Source organism: Bubalus kerabau, chromosome 15 (assembly GCF_029407905.1).
Source record: "Bubalus kerabau isolate K-KA32 ecotype Philippines breed swamp buffalo chromosome 15, PCC_UOA_SB_1v2, whole genome shotgun sequence".
Classification (NCBI taxonomy): Eukaryota; Metazoa; Chordata; class Mammalia; order Artiodactyla; family Bovidae; genus Bubalus; species Bubalus kerabau.
In genome coordinates, this window is record NC_073638.1 from 54,260,001 (window position 1) to 54,273,116 (window position 13,116).

Below are 13,116 nucleotides of genomic sequence, written 5' to 3' on the forward strand. Positions count from 1 at the left end.
GCTTCCAGTTGACTCTGGAGGCAGAGATAAATAATGAGGCCTTTCAAATGAGCTCATAGTCTAGAAAGACCATTATCGAAACAGTGACCACACTGTACAAAGGGAAGGGGACAACTAAACCTCTTTGGAAACAGGCAAGGGATAGTTTCACAAAGTAGGTAGCATTTGAGTTGAGCTTTGAAGCATCATCACAAGGTGGAGGTGGAAAAGGGAAATACACTGCAGGGAGAGCAGGCAGCATGCACAAGCCCACGAAGGTCAGTCTGACACAGATGGTAGATTATTATCATCAGTGTGGCTGGAGTAAAAGCTGTGACAGATGTTGGAGGCAGGATATAAAGGCCTATAGTGGCAAGATGGGGAGTTGCCAGACACTAAGAAAAGTCACTCTGGTACCTGTGGAAATGGACTGCAGGCACTGGACTAAGATAGCAGTAAAGAGGCAGTGGTAGTCTAGGTAAAAGGCAAAGGGATTCTGAACTAGGTAAGTGCCGCAGGGATGAGAGGAGGAGAAAGGCTCGATATTTTAGAGGTGGAATGGACAAAACAAACTGATTTGGACAGTGAGATGCCAAGGACCCTTAAGCTGGATTCAAGGGCCTGTGTCATCAGAACTGGAGCTGGGGAATTAGAGGGTCATGACTTTTAACAAGGGGAAAGCAAGAAAAGAATCTACAACAGGAGTTGAGAAAGCAAACAGCAGTCGTACCCTTTCCTGCAGGGACAGTGTTTTGTTTGTAATCTTTAAGCCAACTCTTCTCCTGCCCCAGCTGGCTGCCCCATCAGTGGCCAGAGTCAACACATTCTCAGTCTGGGTCCAGGGCTCAGAAAGTTATGTAAACTCAAGAGGCTCCCATATTCCTAGAGCTGGCTTCCTCTCCCAGCAGTTTGCTAGAAACCCCAGCCTGTAGCCAGGCGAAACCTTGGAACCTGAGACTAGCCAAGTGGCTGGCCTTACAGGTGGATGGAGCAAACAGTTAACTGGGTAGTTAACTGAGCAATATAAGGAGAGAGTTTTTTCCCCCCTGATAATCAATGTTTCAGTTTTTCACCACTGAGTATGATGTTAGGTGTGGGTTTGTCATATATGGCCTTTACTGTGTTGAGGTAGGTTCCTTCTTTGCCCACTTTTCTGGAGAGTTTTTTATCATAAATGGATGTTGAATTTTATCAAAAGCTTTTTTTGCATCTATTGAGATGATCATATAATTTTTATTCAATTTGTTAATGTGGTGTATCACACAGATTTGTGGATGTTGAAGGATCCTTGCATCCCTGAGATAAATCCCACTGGATCATGCTGTAGATCCTTTTTACTGGAGTCAGTCTGCTAGCATATTTCATTGAGGACTTCTGCATCTACATCAGTGATACTGGCTTGTAATTTTCTCTTTTTGTGATATCTTTGTCTGGTTTTGGTATCCTAGTGATGGTGGCCTCATAGAATGAGCTTGGAAGTGTTCCTCCCTCTGCAGTTTTTTTGGAGTTGTTTCAGAAGGATAAGTGTTAACTCTTCAAATGTTTGGTAGAATTTGCCTGTGAAGGCATCTGGTGCTGGACTTGTTTGTTGCTGTGTGTGTGCTGAGTCGCTTCAGTCCTGTCTGACCCTAGGGGCTGTAGCCCACCAGGCTCCTCTGTCCATGGGATTCTCCAGGCAAGAACTGCAGTGGGTAGCTATGCTCTTCTTCAGGGGATCTTCCCAACCTGGGGATCAAACCCCTGTCTCTTAATGTTTCCTGCATTGGCAGGTGGGCTCTTTCCCACTGGTGCCACCTGGGAGTTCTGTTGGGAGTTTTACACTGATTCAGTTTAAGTATTGGTAAATATGAATTGGTAATTCATATTTTCTATTTCTAGTCCATAGATGGACCTCAAGATTATCATACTAAGTAAAGTAAGCTAGACAAAGACAAATATCTCATGATATTGCTTATATGTGGAACCTAAAAAAATGATACAAAAGAACTTATTTACAAACCAGAAACAGACTCACAAACATAGAAAACAAGCTTATGGTTACCAGAGGGGAAAAGGGCGGAGGGTAAATTAGGAGTCTGGGGCTAACATATACACACTGCTGCTACTGCTAAGTCGCTTCAGTCGTGTCCGACTCTGTGCGACCCCACAGACGGCAGCCCACCAGGCTCCCCACCCCTGGGATTCTCCAGGCAAGAACATTGGAGTGGGTTGCCAATAGCCAACAAGGACCTACTGTACAGCACAGTGAGCTATACTCAATATCTTGTAATAATCTATAAGGGAAAAGAATCTGAAAAAGAAGATGACTATATGACTAAATCACTGATATATATATCACTGAATCACTTCACTGTATACCTGAAACTATACTTCAATTGAAAAATTTTTTCATTGCTATGAAGATTTTTTTTATTGGCATATAGTTGCTTTATAGTGTTGTGTGAATCTTAAATTTTAAAAAAGAGATCTTTGGGGAGACACCTGTATTTTGAATCCTGCCTCTGCCACTTTATAGCTATGTAACCTCAGGAAGGTTACATATTCTCTGCCTCAGTTTCCCTCATCTATAAAATGGAGATATAGTACCTGTTCATTTTGAGGCCTGAAGGAGGCAAGTACACCTACCTCAGTTCTTAGCACAATGCCTGGCCAAGAGTACGTGGTTAGTATGTTACTACTGACAATGATAACAGTCATTAACGTAAAGAATTTTCCCTGGAACAAATCTTGTGAGGATACAATTGCAACACCAGGAGCCCAGTTTGGAGAGAAGGCTGTTAGAAAAATGGCCGAAGAACAGCACAAGAAAGAAAAGCAAAATTAAAACAAGCTATGCACCAAGCCACGGTCAGTCCTATTTAGAAATAGCTACCTACATACTAAGCATTGTTGGGACCCCACAGCTGCACCCCTTTCTCTAAACTCCCCTCACCTGCCTGAAGACAGATGCTCCAAAAGGAACTCGGTTGTCTGAAATTCCCTCAAGAATTTTACCAACCAAGGAAAACTGCACAGGAGAAGAGACCACAAGTGGACACCACGCCTAGACAATCACTATCGTATCTCCCGTCTGTGGGCCCTTTTCTAAGGACTATTCATTGTTCCTAAGAATCTAAGCGGCTTACCTCCCCTCTTTCCTTTCTCTCTCAAGATAGTATATCATCCTGAGTTCTAAGCCACCTCGGGAAATTACTCATTTTCCCTTGGGTATCTCCCATGTATACATGATATATACATGTTAATAAACTTCTTTATGTTCCTCCTGTTAATATGTCTTTTACTATAGAGGTTTCAGAACCTCTATAAGAACTCAGAACTCCTAAGAACTCAGAAGGGGAGGGGAAAAGTGTTTTTGCTCACCTATGTGACAGTAATTTAGTAAGAGGGCTTCCAGAGTCCTGATGCACTCAGCAGAACCACTGGTGACAGGTGCTCACAGAGACTCCGCTGGACCCCGGATATCAGCACACCAGAACCTTTTCCTTGGGGCCCACGGAGCTCTGGGAGGCAGAAATCCTGGCGTGTGTGGTACAGGGAGGGGGCAGAGGCAGCACAGCATCTAAGCATCTAGCCTTTTACCTGTGTGGCTTCTCTGTGAGCACAACACACCATATCCATCCCCCCACCCCCATCTCCTGTTGAGGAAACTGAGCCAAGTTGCCTAGAATGTTCACTTTGCACAAGTGCTCAAATATCAGTCACTCATCACTGCAGCCTTAGCTCATGCCAGTCCTGCTGGGAAGTGCTGCTCCTCATTAGACTCTGCCTATAAGAATCCTACCCATCCTCCAAAGCATAGCTCAAAGGAGGCCTTCTTACTCATTTATCCAAAAATATTTTTTGAATGCCTACTTATTTGAAACAGACCTTTTTCTGGGGGATACCAAGAGGTATAAGGAGTGCAAGCAGCTAGGCAAATAAACAAATACTGAAAAATTGAGTGAGATGGGGACTACAATAGAGGCATTTACAAAGTAGAGAGGGATCTTAAAGCACTCACCATGCAGGGCAGGCAACTGACCACAATTAAATGAATAAAGTAACTTTGAGAAAAGTGTTAGGAAGAAAATAAAGTTGGCCTATGTGAACAAAATGGCTAGAAGGATGGGTGTCAGGTTCTCTCTGAAGTGACACTGATTCAAGAGTGGAATGGTGAGGAGGGCTTAGCCCTGGTGGGAACAGTGAGTGCAAAGACCTGAAGAGTGGGACCAATGTCGGTATTAAGAAATAGAATGCTTCTGGAATGCACTGAGCGGGGAGTGGTGGGAGATGAGCCAAGATAAGATTATACATAAATAAAACATTCTGCTGTGCTGTTTTCACATAACGTTACAACATAAGAATGTTCATGGTTGTAAAAAATGATCTGTAAGCACTTTTTATGACTATTAAAACATTTTAATGGCTGTATTTAAAAATCATATTTTTTTTAAAAGTTAACTGTCTTGCTTTAGAAAAGTCATCACATGTAGTACACTCCTGATACAGAGACACCCCCTGCTCAGCCTTCAGCAGGAGTCAGTGGGCAGAAGGGCACGTGGGAGTCAGCAGGGGCCTCACTGCCCACTTCTGGGCCCCTGTGGTCAAGGCTCAAGTGGCGAAGGCCCCACTGACCAAACCCTGGAGACTGTTGATATGCCCTGTTTCCAACAGAGTCAGAGCTCCAGAAACTTCTCTCTCCAGCCTTCATGCCCCCTCCTTTGTCTTGTTCATTCTGCTGTGAGTCATGGCTTGAGGAGAAACAAGTTCTCAGGTGACCCCTGCTAGAGACCACTTCCTTGTCTCCCATTTGCAAGGAACAGACAGTGCTGACAAGGGCCTCCTCCAGAAGCTTGCTCCCCTTTCTCCTCTCTTACCCTAGTTTTTGACTTCTGGCTTCTTTGGAAACCCAAAGGACTCCTCCAGCTTCTCTCTGCCAACACTTTAGTCTTCAGGTCTCGAGCTGCAGGGTCTGCGGAATTCCTGTCCATACTCATGTATCCACTTGTTGGCCACTGGGGGAGAATGGGGAGGTAGAGGAGCAGGCTCAGCAGATCAGACAGAGGCGATACTCACAGGGTCATTAAATTCCATACCCTTGGGGACTCACTTGCCTCACCCTGGTCCCAGGCCTGTCACAGACTACAAGATGTTGCTTCCAGTAGCAGTAAAGAGCAGGAAGGGCTGTGGTCCCTGGGAAAAGTCCCCACAGGTCCTGTCTACTAGAGACTTAATTTTCAACCCCCTGGGTACTGTGGTCACTTATCCTTCATGTAGCTCCTGAAAGCCCCTCTCCCACAAGGTACCATTTCAGGGCAGTGAGAGAAAAGGCATGGATCCCCTGGTCAGGTCCACCTCAGCACAAGAGTCCCTCCTCTACTTTTTCTGTCTTAAGAGCTAAGTTCTCGTGGACACATGTATGACGGGAGCATGTCCCTTACTTATCTCTTCCTGTTTGACCTCTCCTCATGGGAAAGCACTTGATGGTTTTCTCCTTGGAACAGAGGAGTGGGACTTTGCACTGATTCTTCTCTAGCTGTCCTGAGGAATCAGGGCCTATCTGGTCAGGCCAGTCAACTTTTACTGACACTGGCTATAGGACAGAAGCCTCCCCTTTATGGGCTCCTAATGTACTGGCGGCCACTAGCCCAGAATCTGATCACCTCAATATAATGTGGCATTGCTGTGAAGCTTTTTTCCCCCTAATTTTGTTATTTTCCATTTAATTTTTTAAAGTTGATTTGCTGTATTTTCATTTTTATTCAGTTCAAGAAAATTTCTTCTTTATTTCTTTTTGCCACGCAGTATGTGGGATCTTAGTTCCCAGACCAGGGATCAAATCCAGGCCCCCTGCAACGGAAGCTCAGAGTTTTAACCACTGGGCCACCAGGGAAGTCCCTGTTATGCAGCTTTTGGAATGAAAGGCCATGTTATTTTCTATCCAACCCCTATTTCACTTTCCCCTGAAGCCCTCACCCCTTTCCCATGCCCAGAAAGGCAGGCCTTACCCCATTTATCTCCTACCAGGACAGGGCAGGCAGCATGAAGTGTATCACCATCCCCTTCACCACTCCTATGCAGGTTCCACCAAAAGAGTGCTGCATTCTGAAAGCAAGCAGACCCCGCCCCAGGGAAGGTCAGCCCAGAGTCTCAGTCCTAGGGAAGGACTTGACTGAGGACAAATGCGAGCGTGTCATTAACCAAGAAAACTGTCCATGCAGATGGGGGCAAGGAATACATAAGATGGCACAAAATGGTAGACAAGCTGCCATTGACTCATTCACTGATGCCTGCCTTACTGAGGGCCCTGCCGTACTCCAGACCCTGTGGATGCAGAGACAAATCATGATCAATTCTGCTCTCAGGGAGCTCACAGTCTCACAGGAGAGAGATACAAAAACAAACCAGGAGGAGACTGACAGGTGGCAGGGGAAGGGGGAGCACGGGTGTAACGGGATCACTGAGGACAGGCACTCAACAAAAAGCACAAGGGGGAGCAAAATATTCCTCACACAACTAAGAACTTCATTCTGATGCTTAGCCTTTCTCAGGCATTTCTAATAACACCCCCAGGAACCAGGCATCATTGTCATGTCCACCTTAGCAGAAAGGAAGTTGAGGCTTAGGGGCTTTAAATAACATAACTAAGAAGGATCAACGTCAGAACTCAAACCCAGGTGTTCTGACTCCAAATCTTCTATATTCTTTCTACCTCTTATACTCAGATTTCTCTCCTACACATTTACTTTATCCCTGGCCAAACCGCTGAATTTTGCTAAATACCCGGCATTTACTTATTGTATGCTTAGGATGTGCTGGGCACTGTTTTAAGTGCTAGAAGGCACGATCTCAATTATTTGTCTTCATTTCATTCCTGAAGTAATTAAGGGCTGCCATTCCTGATTGATTGATTGATTGCTCTGAAATTTGGGGGAGATACTCATTCATTAAGTAAACCTCTTACCGCATTGGCCCTCCTCTAATGCCTTGCTTGACTTTATAGCTCTTCTTGCAGTATATACCATTACTGACTGTTAACATCTCCGTGAGATCCTGAAGGCAAGGACTATGACCTTTCCTCTGTACTCTGAGTGCCTCTGCTGCTGCTGCGGCTAACTTGCTTCAGTCGTGTCTGACTCTGTGCAACCCCATAGAACAGCAGCCCACCAGGCTCCCCTGTCCCTGGGATTCTCCAGGCAAGAACACTGGAGTGGGTTGCCATTTCCCTCTCCAATGCATGAAAGTGGAAAGTGAAAGTGAAGTCGCTCAGTCGTGTCCGACTCTTCGCGACCCCATGGACTGCAGCCTACCAGGGATTTTTCAGGCAGGAGTACTGGAGTGGGGTGCCATTGCCTTCTCCACTGAGTGCCTCTAGCCCCCAGTATTTACTGAAAGAATGATTGAAGGGACCAGTTGCTGCTGAGATTCTGAAGAGGAATAAAAGATTTCTCACCTTTGATGAGTTCTGTTGTAATAGAAAGGCAGACATGTAATCATCTCCTTGTAATACAAGTGTAAATAAGATTAAAAAAACAGAGAGGTACAAGTAAATGCAGTAGTCAAGAAAACTGAGGAACTATCTTTGATTCTGGGAATCAAGAAAGACCTCTTTTTTGCCCCCCTCCCAGGACAGGCGTGCAAACACAGACAGCACGAAAGTTGAGGTGTTAGTTCAAACAATCCTAAAAATCACCCGTTGGCTTCAGACCCACACTCACCTTGACCACAGGAACGCTGAAGTTGCCGTAGATGAAGGCTGTGGCTCCTCCGGCTTCCACCGAGCTCAACTACAAGGCCAGAGGGAAAGCCAGAGTTGAAATAGCCCGACTGCCTCACTCTGCTCCACGTGACATCTGATGTCATTTCTGCATAAATTTCCCTCCTGTGTGCCCCTATTTCGACTCTAGGAGAAATACTTATGGAAAGACAATCACCCAATTTAGGAATGCAGACAGCCTACTCAGTGGCATCAGTGTTTGCCTGCATGGCCACGAGAGGACAACATTTAGAAATCCCCCCTTACTTTACCCTTCCAGCTAACATCCTTATTGAGGGTTACCAAGGGTAGGTCCAAACTTTGAGACCCTCAGGAAGAAATTTAGTTTATATCACAGCCCAAGACACACAGACATGTCCCTAAGTTTCACAGAACATTCTTACTACATGAGATACTGTCTGTTATTTTCCATTCTATTTTATTCTCTTCTAGTTCAGATTTCTTAAATGCTGACCAGATCCACTAAATTGATTTCACAGCCTAGTAATGCATCATGACCAATGGCTTACAGAACACTTACTGTTTTTGAAGGCTTGGCCTCATAGAAACTACTGATTGCCCCTTTGGTGTGTTTCCCAGATCACTCAGACCCTCTCCAGGTAACCTCAGCTAAAGAGCTCACCATTGGTATATTCTAGAATTATAGATATGTTTACTTCATTTGAAGAGCTTTTACTGATTTTCAAAGAATACGCAACCTAAAAACTTTGAAAAATACTGGAAAATAGTTTAAAATACTTTATATTATTCATCATCTTACCATTCAGGGGAAAAAAAGCACTTTTATAGTTTAACTATAATAGTTGACATTTATTGAGCAATGACCGTATGTTAGTTAGGCATCATACTAAGTCCTTATTCCTCACAGCAAATATATCATCCTTAGTTAGGATTGTTGTTATTCATAGTCTAGGGATAAGGAAGCCAAGTCTCAGAGAGACTGAGGGGTTTACGAAAGGTCACGTAACTCCAAGCCAGGACTGGAGCTGAGCCAATGCTACCTGACTACAAGGACCCTGCTGGTAACCACTGTATGGACTCTTGCACACCACCTGTGGTATCATAGCACAGTGGGCTGGAAGGACTTAAACAACAGATTGAAAAGAGAACTGGATCAGTGTGCTGTGAGGCTCCAGAGCAGGGCATCGATTGTGCGCTTGGTGGAGGGCAGGGAAATCTTCCCTCTGTAAACCTTCCACTGCTTGGTACTGGGGCTGATCTTATATCCAGTCTGAGCAGAAAATCATTAGCCTGATTTCAACTCAATCCTCTACTTCTTAAAGATTATTTTCCCCCTATAATATTATTTTTATATTCTCCACAAAACTTACCTCTTGTCTGCAGAAATGTTTATGATGGTCTTAACCCTAATCTGAAGATGAAAGAACTGGGAATAAGCTAGCACTTCCTAGGTCCCACAGTCCTTTCCTGGAGTCCTATACTTGCTTTCTAGGATAGAACAATAAAAACATACTGTATGAAACTTCACAGAGAGAGATCCCCTCACCTGACTTCATCAGGTCCTCCTGACAGCCCTGTGAGGAGGTACAGAGCAAGAAAACAAGCTCAGAGAATTGTGATTTGTGCTGAGGCCACATGTTAAGTGGCAGAACCTGAATCAGGCCGACTCCAAATCCAAACGCATGCCATTCCACTGTGTATCAGAGGCTTAAAATCCAAACACAGACACACTCTTGCGTTTGCCACTTAAAACTGCTGGACTCCTGCATCTGTGCTACCCTTACCATGGTAACCAGGCCTCTGTAATCAGGGAGTCAGCTGCAGAAGAACTAGGAGGATAAAGAACAGAGAGATTGTGGCCCCTGGACGTCCTGTTCTTTGGTTGATGTCCAAAGACATCAACTGCCTATGACTTCACAGATTGTGACCTCCCATGCCAGCTCGAGTCATCAACCAGACATGCACTAGCTGCTGATCCAAGCCATGTGCCCTGCCCGGAGAGCTGACGTCAGCCATCCCTCTGCCTGATCAGAATGTTCAGAATGACCACAAGAGGCCAGACACCACTGGCAGTGGCAGCTTTACAGTTTTGCAGAAAGTGAAAACCGAGCCATGTGAAAAAAGCCACGTTGGGACTGCCAGCAGTAAGACTATAGAGTGCTGGCCTCTGTCCTTTCTTGGCTGCACCGTGGAGACCAGATACAGGACTAAGGAAAGAGGGGATGCTAGGGTGGGGGTGTCTGCTACTCTAATGAGCCCGAAACCAGGCCCTCATCTTAGGGTAATGTAGAGCATGTATATTTAACATTATAATACACCTCTTATGCTTTAAATGACAGATGACTGATATTATGACTTGTCCAAAGAGAAGGAGGCAAAAAAACCCACATGATCTGACAGGAAAAAGATCGGTGAGATAATAAAGACCAGGTTAGGTCAGAAACTAGGAGAAGAGGCCAATTTACTGTTTTAAGGGGGTGTAGAGTTAACTGAAGACTTTATAAGGAGAAAAGGAAGAAAATTTTCACTACATATGAGGGAGCCACACTTACTGAATTTCTCTGAAGGCATATCTGTTCTTCCTTCTCATAATCTCAGGGGCTTCATTTCTCTCCTCTCTTACCCTCACAGCTCCATGACCTCATCTATAGGTCCATGCTTTTCAACAGCAAGTAGTCTGTGGGACCTCAAAGAAAGAGAACCACATCCCCTTCCGGTGTTGTTCAGGTCCCAGGATCTCTTGGCCTTCATGTAAGGCCACTTCCCATCCTAATCACAGCTAACAACAAGGTCACAGTTAGGTCTACATAACGTCAGTTCTTTGAGGGCAGGAGCTGACATGTATTTTTTTATTCCTCCTATGGTGCCTAATGAGAGTGCTATATGAAATTTATAAACATCCTGGAGATTTTTCTGCTGTGAATATCACATAAAATCAGTATCTTATATTGCTTTGAAAACCATAAAATAAAAGAGAGAGAAATAATCATTAAGTAACCCCGGTCCCTCCAGAGGAAGACTCACATAGATCATAAATGTTGCGACCCGGTTCCCAGAGTTCATTCTGTACAGTGGGCTGCTTGGTGACTGAGACAAGAATAGAACACATCATTATTTTATGCAGAAGGCACCAGAGTGACAACCAGAAGGTACCAGTATTCCACCACAATACAGGGAGGAGAAAAATGGGGGAGTCACAGATGGGAGAGAGCTTGAGCTAAACCTGGTCATGTATGTGCCTGTCTTTGCTGGCAGTTACTCAATATACTTTTTTTTCCTTTTACCAATTTATTAGATACACATATAAGTGAATTGTATACTAATCAAACTAAATTGCTTGTTAGTAGTGAAAGGCTTCCCTGATAGTTCAACTGGTGAAGAATCCGCCTGCAATGCAGGATACCCCGGTTCGATTCCTAGGTTCGGAAGAGCTGCTGGAGAAGGGATAGGCTACCATTCCAGTATTCTTGGGCTTCCCTTGTGGCTCAGCTGGTAAGGAGTCACCTACAATGTGGGAGACCTGGGTTCGATCCCTGCGTTGGGAAGATCCTCTGGAGAAGGGAAAGGCTACCCACTCCAGTCTTCTGACCTGGTGAATTCCATGGACTGTATAGTCCATGGGTTTGCAGAGAGTCAGACACAACTGAGTGACTTTCACTTTCACTTTTCAGTGAAAGGACTGGTGGTTCATTGTATCTTCAGGTTTTTAGTGAAATAATATATAAAATGTTACAGATAATTATTCTGTAAACATGCCAAGTCATAAGACTGGAATTCTTAATTATTTGCCAAAGAGACATATTCTTTTGTTACAGAAGAGTTTAACTGATATAATTTACATGTCATAAAATCCAGTCATTGTAAGAGTGTTTTTCAATGAGTTTTAGTAAAAAGATGAGTCAGCAGCTATCAGCTTGGAACTAAGACTTTCAGATCTACCTAGAACATGAACCTTTGTTCTAAGATTTCAATGTTCCCTGGGGGCCCTATTAGAGCTCTGCCCCAGAGAAATAAATAATACCCCCTTTCCCTACCCCCAGGAGATGGTCACTAACCCCATAGTTACCGTAGCATGGTCAAAGTGAGGCTCATAGTGCCCTCCAATTCCATAGTTCACCACCTGGAGATACTCTGCGTAGGGAGGCTGGACATCAAGGCCCGTGAGGGCAGCAATGCGATGGTCAAGGGTCACCAGCACTGGGTCAACAGTGTCCTTCAGCCAGGCACTAAAACACACCACAAGTTGAAGCATTAGTGATCTGATGCCAGAAATGACTGTGAATGAATGAATGATGTCAACTGCCAGAAGGCAGGCAGGCAGGGAGGACAGGAAATGCATTCATCTATCAAACGGGGGTGATAATATCTATTACAGAGACTTATGATCATGACAGATGATGCTTATGAAAATGCTTTGTAGGCTGTATGCTGGTGATTGCTGTAAAACGCAGAAAAATCTCTGTTCTGCTTTTACTCCAAGACAAACCATGATCAAAGGCCAAAGAGCAAAGTTCAGTCTTTTTTCCTGAATGTCTTATTGAGGTTCTGATAAAGTGGAGGATTTGGGATCAGAATGTAGGTCCCTGGTAAGTAAGGAAGCAAACCAGTAAGTCTCCTAGGGAGATGATGAGGGCTCTTAAGGGAAGTACCCTGGCACATCTGGGTCTATAAATGATGGATTAATTTGTTTATTCCTTTATATAGAGTGCATGCATAGTGCTATGCTGTGGGCGCTGAGGTTTACAAAGGTACTCAAGACAAAGCTTCTGTGTTCAAAGAGCTCATTAGAAGAGACACACAAATATACGCAAATACAACGAGTATAAATTGAAGTAGAAAAATGAGAACCAGCCTTTAAAGTCCTGAGGAGCACAGAGGAAGGAGATGTTAATTTTGACTGGCATGGCAGTAAGATGGACATGCAGGCCAAATTTTGAAGGGTGCATAAAATTTCAATAGATAGAAAAAACATAGGGGTATTTCAGGCTGAAGAAATAGCATAAGTGCAGATGTGGTGGGGTGACATAATATATATCAACATGAAAGCATCTGGTCTATGAGAGAAGTGATGGGAAATTAGGCTAGAAGAGCAGGCTCGGGGCATGTTGTATAAGCTGAGGACCCTGGGTTCAGGGATCTGGTCTTGATGGAAAACAAAGAGTCAGTGGAGGTTTCTGTGCAGGAAACAAATTTAGTGATTAGGAGTTCACCGGTGACCTTTGAGGGACAAGTTTTAGTGAAGCTGTGGGGACAAAGTGAAAGGTTAGTCACTCAGTTGTATCTGACTCTGCGACCCTGGACTGTAGCCCGCCAGGCTCCCCTGTCCATGGGATTTCCCAGGCAAGAATACTGGAGTGGATAGCCATTTCCTCCTCCATGGGATCTTTTCCACCCAGGAATTGAACCCTGGTCTCCCACAC

At 44.5% G+C, this 13,116-nt stretch overlaps 1 protein-coding gene across 3 annotated transcripts in view; it reads right to left on the reverse strand.

The window, feature by feature from the left end:
• The window catches only part of P4HA3 (prolyl 4-hydroxylase subunit alpha 3), a 72,792-nt gene that overhangs the window by 27,798 nt on the left and 31,878 nt on the right, over positions 1-13,116 (reverse strand). For 2 of the 3 annotated variants that reach the window (XM_055549071.1, XM_055549073.1), the window contains 5 exons: positions 11,763-11,922; positions 10,721-10,783; positions 7,677-7,745; positions 5,967-6,063; positions 4,356-4,973 (listed from right to left, as the gene is read on the reverse strand). In XM_055549071.1, coding sequence (XP_055405046.1) covers positions 4,903-4,973; positions 5,967-6,063; positions 7,677-7,745; positions 10,721-10,783; positions 11,763-11,922 — 460 coding nt within the window. In that variant the 3' untranslated portion in view covers positions 4,356-4,902. Of the gene's footprint in view, positions 1-4,355; positions 4,974-5,966; positions 6,064-7,676; positions 7,746-10,720; positions 10,784-11,762; positions 11,923-13,116 lie in introns of those variants that run through there. The other variant, XR_008703085.1, reaches the window with a different exon arrangement.